A 17,042-nucleotide genomic window follows, 5' to 3' on the forward strand; every position below is an offset into this window, starting at 1 on the left:
TGGAGCAGAACCCGCACACAAAAAAAGAAATAAAAAAGGCTACGTCAAAATTTGGAGAGCAGAGGGATATCCTCAGCAGAAAGACCCTGTGGGAATGGATCCAAGATAGAAAATATAAATAATATAAATATAAATAATAAATATATATAAATATATAAGTAATAAATAATATAAATGACTTTTGATGCCGACATACAAACCGTACAGTGTGAGTCAAGAGAGCAAGAGCTGCAAACTGACGCCGAAACTCTGAGGAAAATCCTAGATAGGACAAGTGTTCGAAGAGAAGGAGTCAATCCACACACCCGAACCATAGGGACCTAGACAGGGCGAGAGCCTGAATACATAACGGCCTCAAAACTCGACTCGCTAAGTAATTATAATGAATACAAGGAAATCGAAGGGCACAACTGGCCAAAAACAAGTTTTTGAACACACCGAAATAAAGGTCGGAAATCCGTTACTAAAGCGTCAACGGTCAAAGTAGTCTTCGTCGAACCTTCGGACCCTAAGTTGGAGAGAAGTATACAGTCGCAATACAAAAGTCGCTACCAAGAATTAGCAAACGTTAAAGGCGAATTTGTAGTGATGGAATAGACAACCAGTATTAAATCGGATAGGGAGGAGCCAACTGCTGGGCAAAAGGTCATCAAGATCCAAATAGAGGCAGGAGAAGAAAAATTCTGGGACGTACTGATGAAGCTACGGAAAGGGACAGAGCACGACGAATGGGTTGCCCTTCACCATCTAAATAATCTACACCTGGACAAAATGAGGAAGATGACCGAAGTGGTATACAGGAGGACGTCAACTAACGTAGTAATATACATCACGAAAATATTCCAAACCAAAGGCAGAGTAGCAGAAACTCAGGAAAACAAGCCTACAAATAATCAAAAAGAACGGCCAACGTCTATAAAGAAACGTAGAGAGAAATCTAGGCGAAATTAATAAATACACAGGCTAGTGAAAAAATAAAATATATAATTAAGACAAAAGATGGCAAACTGCTAATAGTAATGGGAAAGGACGAGGTGGCGTTGTCAGAAGCTCAAAAGCAGATACAAGAGTTATCAACGAGCATAAAGACAAATATTATTGCAATGGAGAGATCATCACTTACAGCGTTACACATAAGAGGACTGGACGCCACTGTAACGGAGGAAAAGATTGTTAAAGCCATCGAGTCTAAAGTCGGGAATCTTAAAACAAGCGATCTCCGACTATCTAAACTGAGACCAGGGGCTGGAGATACACAGGCGGTCACGCTTATGATACAGGATAAAGAGGCGGAGGAGCTACTCAGCAACTATAAGGAACTGCGAATAGGGCTAGTAAGGTGCAGACTAGAACGACGTTTAAACATAGAGAGATGTTTCAAGTGTTGGTCATACGAGCATCGCTCGTATGAGTGTACGAGACCTGATAGGAGGGAACTTTGCTATAAATGTGGGACAACGCGAAGTCTCCGGAATGGGGATCCCCGATTATGGACAGGAGGGGACTGTCGCAAGCGTGCGCCATAGTTGGACTAGTAGCTCACAATAAGGGAGGCACACCAACATTCAAAAGAAGGCAGCAGAAATCTTATATAGATGTTACCTTTTCCACACGAAATTTTGCAGCAGAATCTGCTGGCCCCCATATACACAAGCGAGATACCGCTCTATAGCACGCAAGAAATAGCCACAGCAGCAGACAGATTGAAAGTGAGGAAAGCACCGGGCCCAGGCGGTATTCCGGTACACCGGAGACAATCAAGATCCTTGCAAAAAACGAGCCCACAATACTACGGGATCTTTATAATAACTTAATGACGAGACAGGAACTCCCCACTGCGTGGAAACTAACAAAGGTAGTATTGATCCACAAAAGCGGTAAACCTTTTGAGACCGCAAATTCGTATAGACCCTTGTGCCTGGTAAACTCGATCGCTAAACTGTACGAACACATAATAAAAGATAGACTGGAAGAAGAACTGGCTGGAAACTTGGGAATATCGGCAAAACAGTATGGATTTAAAAAAGGCGTGTCCACCCTAGACACAATAAACGATGTGATGATGCTGGCAGAGGCAGTAAACTTCCAAGGCAAAGATGAAAGATAGTGTATGCTAATACTATTGACGTGAAAAACGCTTTTAATTCGGCATCGTGGGCGAAACTCCTTAAAAAACTAAGAATATTGATTGATAAATTGATTAGCTATTGTGGCAACCCACAATACCTAATCAACTTGGTTAGAGACTATTTAGACGATAGAGTCATACTGTTTGGAAAACAGAAGAAAAGAATATCCGCAGAAATACCCCAAGGATCTGGGCCCGTTACTATGGAATGTATACTATGACGATATATTAAGACTGGAGTTTGGCCCAGGGGCCAGCGTCGTAGGCTATGCTGACGATGTAGCCATAGTAGCATCAGGTCGAAACAAACAAGACCTGACTCTAAATGCAAACCATGCGCTCCAGGAGGTTGTAAAGTGGCTGCATGCAAATAACCTGGAACTAGCCGTGGAGAAGATGGAGGCGGTCGTTCTGAGTGGATGCAGGAACCGACAGGACATCCAGATTAACGTAAAGGACCAAATAGTCAAGCCAGCTAAGGCCATAAAATATTTGGGTGTACTGATTGGTGATCTCTTTCGGGGAGCATGTCAGAGTGGTCTCGCAAAAGGCAACCAAGAAGTTAGCGTCAGTCGCAAGACTAATGCAAATTACACAGGTCCAAATACGGAAAAGATGGGAGTGCTGTTTGGAGTTGTGCAGTCCACAATTATGTATGTCACACCTATATGAAGTCCTTTAATGAGGATAAAGACCTACCGTAAAATATTGGAAAACGTACAAAGGAAAGCACTGTTGAGGGTGGCGTGCGGCTACAGAACGGTCTCCAGCGCAGCAGTCCAGGTTATAACGGGTTTCCCCCCGTGGATTTAATAGTGGAGCAGAGGAGATACGCTGCCCAAGAAGGCAGAGGTCCAGGTGCAAAACAAAGGGCGAAGGAACGGACAAACACTTTAAAGAAGTACTGACTGGGCATGGCGACTTCAAAGTCTACACAAATAGACTATGCAAAATCTACACTAAATGTCTGCGATAGAGAGGACAGTGCGGAGCACACGCTGATCAGCTGCGCACGCTGGACCACGCAGAGGCTGCGGATATGCAAAACCCTCGGGAGAGCGCCAGAAACCCTGACACCGGCGAGCGTAGTGGAAGGCCTGCTTCACAAGGCGGAGAAATGGGGAGCAATAAACAAATGCAATATTGATATCATGAGCACGAAGAGTGTCGAACTTGCGGGAGGAGATGGATGAAAGACAGGGTGCGAGAATGAGGGGGAAAGGTTTTAGTCGGTCGGTGATCTATAGGCAAGGACACCACCCCGACACTACTTCGACCGCCAGAACACCAGGTGAGGTGTAACAAATGCGTAGTACAGAGTCTAAAGTGTCTAAATCTGCTAAGTCTCTAGAGTTCCGTGCTATAAACCTGTACATTTTATTCGCGGCAGACACAGCGGAGTCAATATATGGAATGAAAGAAAGTTTAGAGTCAAAAGTGACACCTAGATCAACAAAAGTAGCTATACGCTGAAGTACGATGTCATTGATTTGGTAATCATGTCAGATAATATTACTCTTAAGTGAATGCGTCATGTTATTATGGACACACCACTTTTATATATCAATTTTGCAGAACAACTTTATATCGTCAGCGTATAACAAGCAATTAACATCAGCCCTTTTGACAATGTCATTAATAAAAATATTAAATAGAAGGGGGCCTAAATTGCTGCCTTGAAAAACACAGGCTGTTGCGTCCACCAAATATAACAAACTGGCGCCGATCTTTTAGATAAGATGAAAACAAATTGATTAGAGATAATGGTAAGCCGTAATCATTTAACTTAGAAATAAGTATTCCATGATTAAGTTTGTGAAACGCCTTCGAAAAATCGGTATACCCAACATATAACTTGAGTGATATTTGCCGGATTAATCTTTCAAAAATCTTAGAAAAATTGCAAAGTAATGAAATGGGACGAAAACTACTGATATCTAAATTACACTTTTTGACATCAAAATGTAACAAATTACCCTTTCACTAGATTAATGTATTATTAACATCTTGCAATAACACAAAATCATTTTCAGGCACTACTTTTCTGTATCCGCGTATAGAGGTTTCAATGTTTCATGCTTTATTCTGTAATAGAAATAATAGTGGGCCTAATATGATGTAACAAGAAATGAATCGAAAAAGAAAGTTGACTTAGTTTGTCTGTTCCGATGGTCCCGTCACACATCAATCGGTAAATATGTTTGTTCCCTTTTGCAAAAATATTCCAAAAAACTAATGGTGGTTAATAAGGAACAGAATACAGCGCAATTCAATACAATAAAACTGATAAACTTATTTAGCTGCTCGTTTATTAAATACTCCGTTTAACTCTGTTTTGTTTAACTCTGATTTAACTTGGTATTCATATAATGCGGTGGCAGATAGAGACTCGCGGTGACAGTTCCGGAACCGCGGACGAGCTCTCTTCCAGCGCCCGGGAATCCCGCCCGCCGTCAACGGAGGGCTCCATAGGGGGCACACCTGTATTCTGAAGACCTACTGCAGTTCATAGGGTGGGTTCGTGGGGAGCTGATCGATGTCAGGCCCTGGGGGCTCGCGAGACTGGTGGAAGTCAATCCAGAAGGATTAAGGCTTAGCACTAATCAGCTCAGAATGGTCTAGATTGCCGTGCCTGGAGGGTCTGCCAGAGGACGGAGGACGCAAGGGGTACAAGGTGGGTGGTGGGCGTGAACGAGAAATCGGCAAGCGCCATCATGGCTAAGGGCTCACTTCTCTTCTGCCTGAGGACCCAGGTTGAAGTGAATCTGGCGCCGCCGAGACCGCAGGGGGATGAGGTAGCCGCGGGGGGCTCACACGAAGAGGGCTCGTGGGTCCACCAGTCAAAGAAAGGCGGAACCTGCAACACAGCATGGCCGCAACGGCTCACTTATGCAGGAAAATTTCGGAGGACGGTAAATCCATTGTACGGATTCAAAAGTCCTGGTTGTAAAATCAAAGGTTAGGGGCTTATCTCTGGGAGGGTCGACGCTGCATAGTGTAGACTCCTCAGGGGGTGTTCCCTGGGCCTACATACTAACCATGGGGCTGGAGTCCTTTTTCCCAAGGGATAAGGCGTCCAGGAACCTGGGGTCTGATCAGATCCCCCACTCGGGACTGCGTGAGGGATTTAGTAGTCGCCTCTTCGACCGCAGCTGTTCTCCGAGGGAAATCAGTGACTTGTCTCCTACTATGAGGAGGCGAATCTTCCTCTTTTGATTGGCTGCTATAGCAATGCTCACCACGTTCTGCGGGGCAGCAATTGAAGGGGAGGGAGATCTAGTGGAGTTGATGACCTCGGCATGGCTGCACGTAGCCAACAGAGGGGCAGAATCCACGGTTTTCACGACGGGTCGGAGCTCGGTTATAGACACTTTGTACCAGCGCTCTGCTCCCGGAAATAACTGGGCGGTGTGTCTGGGGGAGGACTCTATGTCGGATCATAGATGTATCACCTTTGGGTTGGAAATGGGTATGCGAGAACCCGCTAGATTTAGGAACCCCCGGGCAACAAACTGAGAACTATATATGGTGGACCTCGCTTGGCGGTAAGGGTTGGGGGGGGGAGGACTCCTTGGTGGAGCTTATCCATGGAGCGTCTCAGGAAGAGAGTGCGGAGGCTGTTCAATACAGTGAAAAGCAGCGACCTAGGTGCTGACTAGAATCTCTATAGGGATGTCCGTAGACAGTACAAAAAAGAACTACATGCATTACAGAGAAAGGCCTGGTGGGGATACTGCGACGACATAATTAACACCCCGGATGCGGCTAGGTTCATTATTGTACTCAAAACTGACCAGGCGGGAAGACTGGGAATGGTCCGCAGAACCGGCGGTGGCTACACAGTGGTACCAGAGGACACACTACAGTAGTTGCTGACCACGTACTTCCTAGGGTCTATCGAACCAGGGCGAATGCTGAAGCCGGGGGTCGTCCTAAATGCGACTACGCTACGGCAAGGAGGGTGGCTACCCATAGTAGGCTGAAGTTGACTATTCACAGCCCTTTCAAGTTAGCAAGCGGGGATTGAATATTTCCGGCTCTGCTGCAAAGCGGAGGTCTCCTGACCAGCCCGCTGATGGATCTGTTCGAAGTCTCCATTGCGAGGAGATACGTGCCCGAGTTGTGGAGACAGAGCAGGGTAGTGGAGGTGGTAGTGAAGAACGACTACACGAACTCGAAGTCATACCGGCCCGTTTGCCTCACCAGTGTACAGTACTGCACCGTGTTTCAGGAGGAAATTTTCGCTATATTGATGGCGCCCAGAGAAGTGATTCGGCTCAATCACGGAAGCAGGAGAGTATTTTTCTGCACTGATAGTAGGGCTGCACCTATGGCACTAAAGTAAGTGCGCACGCGTTTCTTGTTAATAAAGGAGTGCAAAGGAATGCTGCTAAGGAATGTAACCGAGGCGAGGAGTGACACATTGTTCTGGGTCCTGGATCACACCGGGATTCGGGGCAATAATGCAGCAGACGCCTTAGCCAGGGAAGGCTCCTTGCACGAGCACATCTCACAGAGCCCCGCTTGGGGATCGCCCCGTGCGTGAGGCGGGAAGCTCTCGAAGCCTGGTTGGGAGAACAGTCGGTGGTGGGCTGGAGGGTTGCTCCGGAATGAGGCAGACGAGGCTTATGATGAATCAGCTCACCCTCCCTAGAACCAAGGAGCTGCTGACCAGAAGGGAGTGTAGAGCACTAACAGGGGCCTACACAGGACATTGCAGGCTTAGGAGGCATCTTTGTTTGCTAGGCATTGTAGACGACCCGGAGTGCAAGTGGTGCATGGAAGGGGAGCAGACCCCTTATCTTCTGCTGATCGAGTGCCCTGCTTTGCCATGGGCAAGATTTGAAGTCTTAGGAACGGCCCTGATCGATCCGGACTTAGTACACGGTATTAGGCTAAAGAAGATGCTGACCTTCTATAGCGGGGGCGGCATTCTGGGCGCCCTTTAGCGCGGTCTGGGGGCACAACGGGCCCGTCTGGTGGCCTAAGTGCTTGGACGCCCGCGGGGTTGTCTCCTCTAAATACCAATACCAGTAATTCATATAATGCAGGAGCATGGGATAAATCACAGGATAACTTATATTGCTGCTTCATTTTCATCTTAGTCAACTTTGAAAGAGATCGGGTATTCAGGGTGATTGAGCGCTCCTATGGCCTATGGCAGCTATGGCCATAGTTTTTCAAAAACCATGGCAATAATTTCAAATGAACTCGGATTCTACAAAAAATTGTAAGTAATGTTGGCCTTTGGCTATATGTGTAAGGGTATCGATCCGGATATTTATCCGTTTCGCCAAAATTAAATCTGGCATCTTCAGAGGGTGCGCGTCCATGTCAGTATACGTGTCCGCACTTAAACTGAGGTGGACGTGTCCGGTGCTAATTCGTTGTCGGTTAGTCTTGCTAGCGTTGCCTCCTTATTTTCGAAGTGAGGAAATTGTGTTATTTTCCTATTGCTGTATGGAGTATGGAATATCTCGGTAGTTTATGTATTGATGTGTTAGCATTTGTACTGCTTCCTTGTTGTCTGTCGTCCGTTCTAATCTTGTTAAATTTGCGATCACCTTGCTCTCTACCAAATCCATTCGGTGTCGCCACTGTAGATAATGCTGGTAGATTGTCGATTTTGTTTGTTGTTTCGTATTAGTTGACCCAGTGTTTTGTGTGCCTTGTACTTTGTTCTAAACTTGTGTTGTTTTAGGATACTTCCAATTTGATCAGTTATTTCTTTTAAATAAGGCAAAGCATTTGAAAAGCAAGGTGGCAGAGTGTAAATTTCTTGTTAATATAAAGTGAGAGATGTAACCTTCGGACATCATATGTTCCTCACGGACAAGAGTTCTGCAGTCGCTGAACTGTTAGAATAAGTTTCATTTAAACATTGCGCCACAGTAATTTACCTGTGACAAGACAACTCACTCACAAAGCATAGTTTTAATCTTTTTTAGCAATGAAATTTTGTTGGGTTTTGAAAAGTTAGGATGTTTTAAATTTCTCCATACTTCGTTAATATTTTCGCCTTCTTGTAGTCGTAGAAACGCGTTCTTCCCGAGATATAAGATCGAGATTTTATAAAATAATAAAAAATAAAAAATATTCGGCTAGGTTGTTAAGCCTTTAAACTTGCTTAACATACAAATTAATAATAAGGGAACCTCGTGATTTCTGAAATTCAGTGGAGTTCAGTAAAGTAATAATTATTACTGTTTCTATAAAAGTTTATACCTTTTTAAAAAAATATATAGCCCATCCAGAACTAAGTCCCTTGCATGTTACTATGCGGCGAAGAGGAAATTACATTTAAACGCACTTGAAGTCATGTGGAAACAGTAAGAGATACAAAGCTGGGTAAACAAAAGCCGACTTCGAATTTTGCTTAATTTAAAACCTTTTCGAACTCGGGAAAATTATGACTAGTTTCAGAGATATTTTCTCAATGCAACTTTTTCTCCCCTGCGTGTTGGCATCATTAAGTCTTAAGTATGACGTTATGGTTTTATGTGCTCATCATCAACACCATTTTTTAAAATGCAGACGTGCAAAAAATAAGGTGGTTATGAAGCAAAACATTTACTTAGCCAGTTATTTTTCACTGCTGCATGCATTTATTGACTTTGTAGTGAGAAAAGTGCGAAAACGCATTATGTACCACAACACCCAGTGAACGGTGCGTAAATATCCTCAGCGAGTGCAGAGGCATCGAAATTTGTTAGCAAAATTGGAAAGAAATTTGATGAAATTTTGTAGTTCCAACAAGAGGAGAGTTTAGCATTAATTTGTATGGTAATTCACGTGGCACACTTAGAGCTGATGATAAGACGGCTAGAATTTTGTGATTTTCCCCCAAATCAGCTTTAATCTGATGATGACTTTTTATTAAAAACGATATGGACCGACGAATTAGGTTTTACAACTCACTGATTATTTAATGGGCTACCTTTAATGATCTGGTAGATTTGTAGAATAATAAAATTAATAGCTCGATAATATATAAAGGTTGTTTAACGTCCGAAAAATATCACTAGTTGAAATTAATAGTATAGGAGAAGTGTTCAAAAAATAAGGTGACTTTTGTAACTCTTTTTCGATCTTCGATATGTTTTTTTTATTATGTCTGCAGGTTTATTGTTTTGTTGTGAAACAGAAGCGTTCTGTTCTAAAAAAATTTAACCACGACAAGAAGAACCCAGAATCTCCAAGATCTAAAAAAGCACTTCAAGTTCGAGCATATTTCAAAGTTTTGCTAACTGTTTTCGTTGATCATCGTGGCGCAGTACATCAAGAGTTCTTATCACAATCATCGTACTGTAAATAAAGAGTATTACCTTGCAATTATGGGCCGTTTGCGAGATGCAATGCGAAGAAAAGAAAAAATTAAAAGCCGCCTTACTTTTCGAACACACCTCATATTATGCAACAAGTGAGATAAACCGCATCATTTGGCGCTAGCGGTGCACAACGAAACGAGCTTAATAAACGAGAGCCTATAAAAGCGGGTGATTGATTATGTGTAAAGCAAACAAAAAAAATCATCCAACAGTGTAATGTGAAACAGAACACACTCAATATATCATAAAAAGGGAACTTACATGCACTTACCTTTATCTGCGAAGGAATATAGAACTGCATGAATTTGCAAAAACTTTCCCGGACTGCCCAACTTATGGTCACCAATTCTCCGAACCATTGGAGACAGGCTTCATGAGTAATCGTACTGGTACTGTATTGTCTATTTGTTCCGTATTTTATATCATTCAGCAACATGTCCTCGCTGTAAAATTAAATTAATTTAATAGGTGCCACTGATATCATTGTGACGAGGATATCCATGACCATCTCCACTGAAAATTTTTCAGTTTTTATGCGAACAGTTACTGTTTTTGAACCATCCACCCTGCCATAAGTTTAACTTGACTTAGCTTCTGCTACTAGTGCACTATTAATTGCAAGTTTAATCTAAATATAACAACTTAGGGGGACTATTTAATACATTAATAAAAAAGTTTGTTTCATGTTATAAGGGGAATTTTGTACTCTCAACTTAATCCATCAATTTTGCTGCTAACTCATAGTTAACCAACGATGGCGTCTAACAGAAAAATTTTCCGAATTAGTATAATGACATTGTCGAAAAATTGATAACTTATTTTAATGGTAGAAAAAATTAGCAACATCTGCACAATGCATATTTGCTGCACTCAGCATATAGTTCAAATGACGAAAACATATGGTGGTGGCAGAAAGAAGTTGAATTTGTATTAAATATGCAACTCTATGGTAAGGTATATTAAATATAACCGTGCATTACTTAAAAGATATAAAAGCATGTGTCTTAGAATCTAAGGATTACTCTGCAGTTACGTACTACCTTATAAACGCAATAAGAAATATTTTAGTTTATGTTTTTCTGATATATTCTATTTAGAAGGAGATTATTTAAATTTTACTAACGAAATTTAACATACTAACCAAAACTAACCAGACCGATTTTTACAAAATAATATAACCCACATGTCCACAAACCAAAGGTAAAGTCACAAATCAACAAAGAGCACGAACAAGGAATCATTCGACCATCCACTTCTCCATAGTCTTCTCCTGTTTGGGTCGTCGCAAAAAAATTGGATGGTTAAACAAAAATGGCGCGTAGTCATCGACTAGCGCAAAATAAACAAAGTCTCTGTCGACGATAAATAACCCCTCCCCAATATATCCGATCTGCTGGGCCAGTTAGGCAGATGTCAGTATTTCACAACTCTGGATTTAGCCTGGTTATTTTGAATTTCTTTGTTTACCCTTCCGACAAAAAAAATCTCCATCCACTTTCCAACGCGTCATGGACAATATTCTCCTAGATCTTCAAAACGAACGTTGTCTCGTTTACATGGATGATATCGTTTATTCCGCTACGATACACGAACATATACAAAGGTGCCTTCAAACGTCTTCGTAGTGCTAACCTCAAACTCCAACCTGACAAGTGTGAATTTCTTCGAAAGAAAAACGGAGTTAAACTCAATCCAGACAAAATTTCAGAAAAGAAATCGGCGAAAGACGTTAAATCTTTTCTGGGATTAACCGGTTACTGCCAACGTTTTATCCCCAAATTCGCTATGATCTCAAAACCTTTAACTAGACTTCTCCAAGAAGACACACCCTTTGTATTCAATTTGGAATGCAAAAACACATTTAACCAAATGTTAAAAATACTCTAATATGTGACCAAATACCCATTTATTTACGGGTCTGAAGCTCCAACCTGACATTGGAGCCATTTTGCTCATCTTTCGACTGTACTGTGTGGTTTTCACCACCGATATTCGTAAGATATACCGTCAAATCCTAGTGAGTGACGTCGACCACCTCTTGCAGCGGATTCTTTGGCGTTTTGATCCCCGCGAAGCAGTGCGAGAGTAGTTGTAGCCCATACCTGGCTATTCGCAGGTTGCGTCAGCTTGCTCGGGACGACGTAGCCCGTCTCTTAGATTCCCAAACCTAGATCGACGACATTATCGGAGGAGCAGACTCGTTGGACGAAGCCCATGAGTTGAGGGATCAATTAGTATCGCTGCTAAAGTTGGGTGGTTTCGAGTTGCGCAAATGGGCGAGCAACTCCCCCGAATTATTGAGTTCAATCCCCGCTTCACATCATCAACCCGTTTCCCTCTGTGGAGACGACAATCCTAGCTTAAAGGTGTTGGGATTGCAGTGGGGTAGCGTGGTTCTGTGGTCTCCCTTGGTTGCGTCTTCCGGTAGAAGAGTGACCCACCTCCGACTTCACTCCTGGAGACGATCTGGAACTGGAACGTAAACCAGTGTTAACTTGTGTGTCCACCCTTTTAGTCGACTCGTTTGGAGAATTGTTAAACCGTTTCTCGTCGTTACGAAAAATTGAGAGGATCCTTGCTTATTGTTGTAGGTTTCTAAATAACTGTCGCACCCCCGTTCCCAAGCGAGCGCTTGATAATTTGTCTTTTGCGGACACGTACCACGGTCGCACGTTGCTCACAGGATACGTCCAACGTGAGGTGTTCGCCGGTTTGCTGAAGTGTCTTCGAAACGGTAAACTGTGCCCCAAACCTTTACGCTCCCTAGCGCCCTTTATCGACGAGCACGGTCTCATTCGAGTCGGTGGCAGACTCCGAGGTTCTGCGGTGTCTTTCGACGCAAAACATCCTCTTCTACTACCTCGAGCCCATCGCTTTACCGAACTCGTGATCGAAAAGTTCCATAAGGAAAATTGCCACCCGATCCCCCAATCGTTGTTATACCAGATTTCACAACAATTCTGGATTTTGTCCGCCCGCAGAGCAATTCGTCACACCCTATCGCAGCGTTACCGATGCTTCCGTGTCCAACCTTCTTGTGTACAGCCATTCATGGCTGATTTACTCCCCGTTCGTGTATCGCAGGGCAAGCCATTCTCGCATACCGGTGTCGATTTCGCCGGTCCAATTTCCATTACCCTTGCGCGAAGGCGCGGCGCTAAGACCCCGAACGCTTACATTTGCCTATTCGTTTGCATGGCTACCAAAGCCATACATTTGGATTTGGCTTCTAAACTCAGTTCAGACGCATTCTTGGCCGCTTTTCGGCGCTTTGTCGCTCGCAGCGGGCGAAATTTTGTCGGTGCCAACTGGTTGTTGGTACAGTATTGCCAGCAGTCCGCCAACCAGTGTGAAGTGCGCTGGCACTTCAACCCACCCTCCAGTCCTCACTTTGGAGGTCTTTGGGAGGCCGGCGTCAAGTCGGTAAAGACCCATTTGTTTCGTGTGATAGGCTCTCAGATCCTGACTTTCGAGGAAATGTTGTACCGAAATAAATTTCGTTACAATATAATTTCAATTAGACATCAAGATTTATCGGTTTCCGTACCGCTTGTGACGTACACACAGTAAGTAGGTCAACCTCTATTCTGAGATACATTGTTCTCTCGGAACTGAACCTATTTTGACGGTACGGATATAAAACGGATGCGCGGTCGAACCGGGCTCTCTTTTCTTTTTGAAACGGGTTCAAATTGAGACGGGAGAGATTTTTGGCGAATGGAAGAGGGCACATCGTGGTCTTGGTATTTTGTAATGGTGATGTATGTGATTTTATATTTTTAATTTGGTTTGGTAATGTTAAAATTCCTTTAAACGTTCAATTTTTCAGTTTGCGACAAGTAATTTCTTTTATTTTACGGGTTATGCCATAAGGCACATTTTCTTTGATTGTCATTTTTGGATTATTTGTGAAATAATAATCTCTTTTTATTTTCAAATGTGTTAGCCATCGACAGTTAAAAGTATAAATTTTGAATTTATATATTGAGGAAGTTTCTGGTGCACGATATATTTTATTTTGTTTACCCACCAATCGCGATACATATCTTGTGTGTGTTGTATTGCATTCCTGCTGCAACACGCGGTATCTTTCTAGTGTCGAGGTTGGAGGCCTCTTTCTCCCTTTATTGTGCCCGATATATTTTTGCTTACCTACCAATTGTGATACGTATCTTGTGTGTTGTATCGCCTTCATGCTGCAACACGTGTTTTTTTTCTTGGTATCTAGATTGGGGGCCTCTCTTTCTCTCCTTTGCTTGTGGTAAATTGAACGCTGATACTGCCGGTTTCTTTTAGTGTAGAAAGAACATTGTGTCAGGTTGCAATTTTCTCGAAGGAATTCCGGATTTATTTCCATTTAAAATCCAGTCGAAGAGACACCAAACAAAGGAGGAGGTTTCTGCCAATATTTTCAGAGAGGATACCTGCGGGTGAGTGGTTGTTTTTTTAACTTTACTGTTGTAAGAAATCATAAGTTACCACTGCTTAAACACCTGCACGTACTCTCGATATCTGTGGTTTGAGACTCCTTCGTTTGAATAGTGTTCGATACCTCCTTTCGGTAACACTTAAAATTTATATTTTCAGTACTGTTTTAATGATCGATGAGCTTCATGTTCTTTTACTGATTATTTTTGCAGTTTTTGGTTTTGATACCTAAAATACAAGAAATTATATTTTGAATAACACCATTATAAATACCGCCCCTCCAAAGACAACTTCATTTTGAATTATCCATTTCAGTCATTTGTTTAATTATTTTTTGTATTAATTTCATAAATTCTATTCTTAACACGCTTCGTCGAATAGTGTTTTAATTTTTGTATTTGGGATAAAAAAAAGGCAATTTTTGTGAAAATTTTATTAATTTTAAGGTTCTGTTGTAATTTTCATTTCATTGTGCCTGAGCACCATCATCATTGTTGTTAATTATTTTTAATCATTAGCCGTTAGACCTTCAGTCTACTTTAAATTTAGAAAACTGATGGTTTTGTACTCTTAAATTCCTCTGTTACAAGTTACTGCTGTTGCCTTGTCTTATTTGAGGTTAAATCATCCCGAACCGATAGTTCGAAGGACGCTGGGAACATTGGTGTCAGGATCTCGGGGAACTGCCGTTCTACTCCGACATAACCTAGAATTTTGTTACCCAACCAGTCGAGCGACCAGGTTGACGGAACCAGTTGCCCCGTCCTGTGACATCTGCAGCCAGTCAAGCATCAGCAGTCAAACCTCAGACAAGTAACAGGGTACTTGTAAAAAGGTGGGAATTAATTAAGTTGTAGAATCCATGCAGAATAAAATTTTAACTGTTTTATATTATCTTCTGATTCTGAGACCTTGTTTGCCTCCAAATTTTTTTTTTAACAGTAGGAAGCTAGATTTGTCCTTTTCCTAACTTCCAATTTTGTTCCGCTGTATAAAAAAGGACTGGCGCCCGACAAAATAATAGAAAGAAAAAAAGAAGGAAACAGATAACCTGAACCCCGCCCTTCCCGCTATCAATCTGAGCAGCCCAAAGGCACTCCGTTTGGTAAAGTTCTACACCCGATACCACGGGTTAAAGAATTTTACTTGACAATGTCGACAGTGTTAACTCAGGTGGAATCGATACTAAATTCCCGTCCCTTATGTAGTTTGCTTGCATAGCCTTACTCTTGGGCATTTTCTTACCCTGGAGCCCCTCTCTGCACCTCCCGACGACACTTTAACTAATCTGAACACTAACAGACTCACTCGTTGGCAGCTCGTGCAGCAGTTGCATCAGCACTTCTGGGAAAGATGGCATCGGGAATACCTCCACTAGCTGCAGCAACAACGCAAGTGGAAAACCACGACTAGCCCCTCAAAAGTCGGTCAGTTGGTTTTAATTAAAGACGAGAACCTCCCCCGTTAAAGTGGCTTCTGGGCCGCATCACGAGCTTGTACCCCAGTTCCGACAAGGAAATTCGCGTTGTGCAAGTGCACACGGCCAAAGGCACTTTCGATCGCCCTTTGGTCAAATTATCTTTTATCCCTAACTGTTAACCTGTTCAAGGGGCAACCGTGTATATAGTATATCGGATAAGTTCATGGGAAAAATTGGGTATTTTTGGGAGGCCGGAATGTTAAAGGTTGAATAACATTTTCGGTAACTTCATAATTTTTGTGTTGACCTTTGATTTTCGCGCTGTGTATACAACTCCCCCACCATACCCAACCTTGGTTAAGCCGCGCGAAAAGACAGACTTACGTGAGCGTCCGTAGTGCGATCCACGAAAAAACAAGCTCTCTTCTGTGACCGGTTCGCGAGAACCCCGCGCTGTGTTGTGTTATATATATATATCTTCATGTATTGATTCACGGATGGAAAAATGTTGAAAAAATATTCCGGGGTATCCGTTTGCTTTTGTTTTCAAAACTAAAAACGCTACGAGATAACTCGTAGGTAGCGATCTTGTCAAGGACGTCAACTACGAGTTATCTCGTACTGTATTCACTTGCCATTCTTGTGTTGCTACGATTAAACTCGTAATATATCAGTGCTAATATCGATAGATGGCTTCTTCGGAAAGAACAAAAAATCAATGTTGGATTGCATGAAAAGACAATTTATTTGAAAACGAACATAAAAAATGTAAGTGTAAGAATTAAGTCAAATTACAGAAGTATAATAATATTTACTGTTTGTGAAACTTTTTAAAACAATCTTCCACACACAGAGCTGGCTTTTCACTACATACTGGACAGTAATAACGCGTTTCTCGGCGTTTTTTTCCTTGGTTACATATGCGACATGGTTTCGTTGGAAGCTGTTTTTTTTTCGGTAGGCGGTAAACTCTCTAAATAATGGATACTTTGCAATTTACTCTTTTTCGTAACGTGTTGAATTTCTTGTCCAATCAATGCGAGCACGAATTCCTCTCTGAACTTTATCAGTTTTATGTTAGAAGATGTAACTTTTTTTAAAAATTTGTGAGCATTGTGGATGTAAATCTCTATAATGTGCAATGCAACCTTTTTGGGCCATCTAATAGTCTTTCTTAGAGATGAATAATACGAAAGCATTTGATCTGATCGGTCAATGCCAGACATTCCATTGTTGTAATCTCGAATTATATTCGGTTTCATAGAAATTTTTCCATTGCGATTGGGCACTTCTATCATTTCAACAACATGCATGTTTGAAATGCAAAGGACATCTTGCTTGTCTTTCCATTTGCAAACAGTAACAAGACCATTTCGCTGCCAAATACACTCCCCTTTTTTCAATTTATGATTTACCAAATCTCTAGGGTTCCCTTTTCTGTTATTTCGTAGGGTTCCACACACATACGTTTTTCATGTATTTAGCAGTTTTGTAAGTGTAACAGAATTATAAAAATTATCCATGAAAACCGTGTATCCTTTATCGAGATAGTCCTCAAGTAAATGTAAAACAACATCAGTAGTGTGGACTACGTTATTGTCAGTTTTCTCAAATTTTCCACTATAAATCTTTATTTTCATAACGAGACCATCGGACTCACAAAGTTCATACAGTTTGATCCCATATTTGTGTTTCTTATTTTTTATGTATTGGCGGAAAATCAATCTTCCCCGCCACA

The 17,042-nt window shown here is 42.1% G+C and overlaps 1 protein-coding gene across 4 annotated transcripts in view; it reads right to left on the reverse strand.

Moving 5' to 3' along the window:
• Positions 1-17,042, reverse strand: part of LOC132702102 (aminopeptidase N-like) — a 130,563-nt gene that overhangs the window by 60,107 nt on the left and 53,414 nt on the right. For all 4 annotated transcript variants that reach the window (XM_060670530.1, XM_060670531.1, XM_060670532.1 and 1 more), the window contains one exon: positions 9,728-9,899. In XM_060670530.1, coding sequence (XP_060526513.1) covers positions 9,728-9,899 — 172 coding nt within the window. The remainder of the gene's footprint in view (positions 1-9,727; positions 9,900-17,042) is intronic.

The sequence above is a fragment of the Cylas formicarius genome, unplaced genomic scaffold (genome assembly GCF_029955315.1).
Source record: "Cylas formicarius isolate icCylForm1 unplaced genomic scaffold, icCylForm1.1 PGA_scaffold_5__7_contigs__length_24384050, whole genome shotgun sequence".
Lineage (NCBI taxonomy): Eukaryota > Metazoa > Arthropoda > Insecta > Coleoptera > Brentidae > Cylas > Cylas formicarius.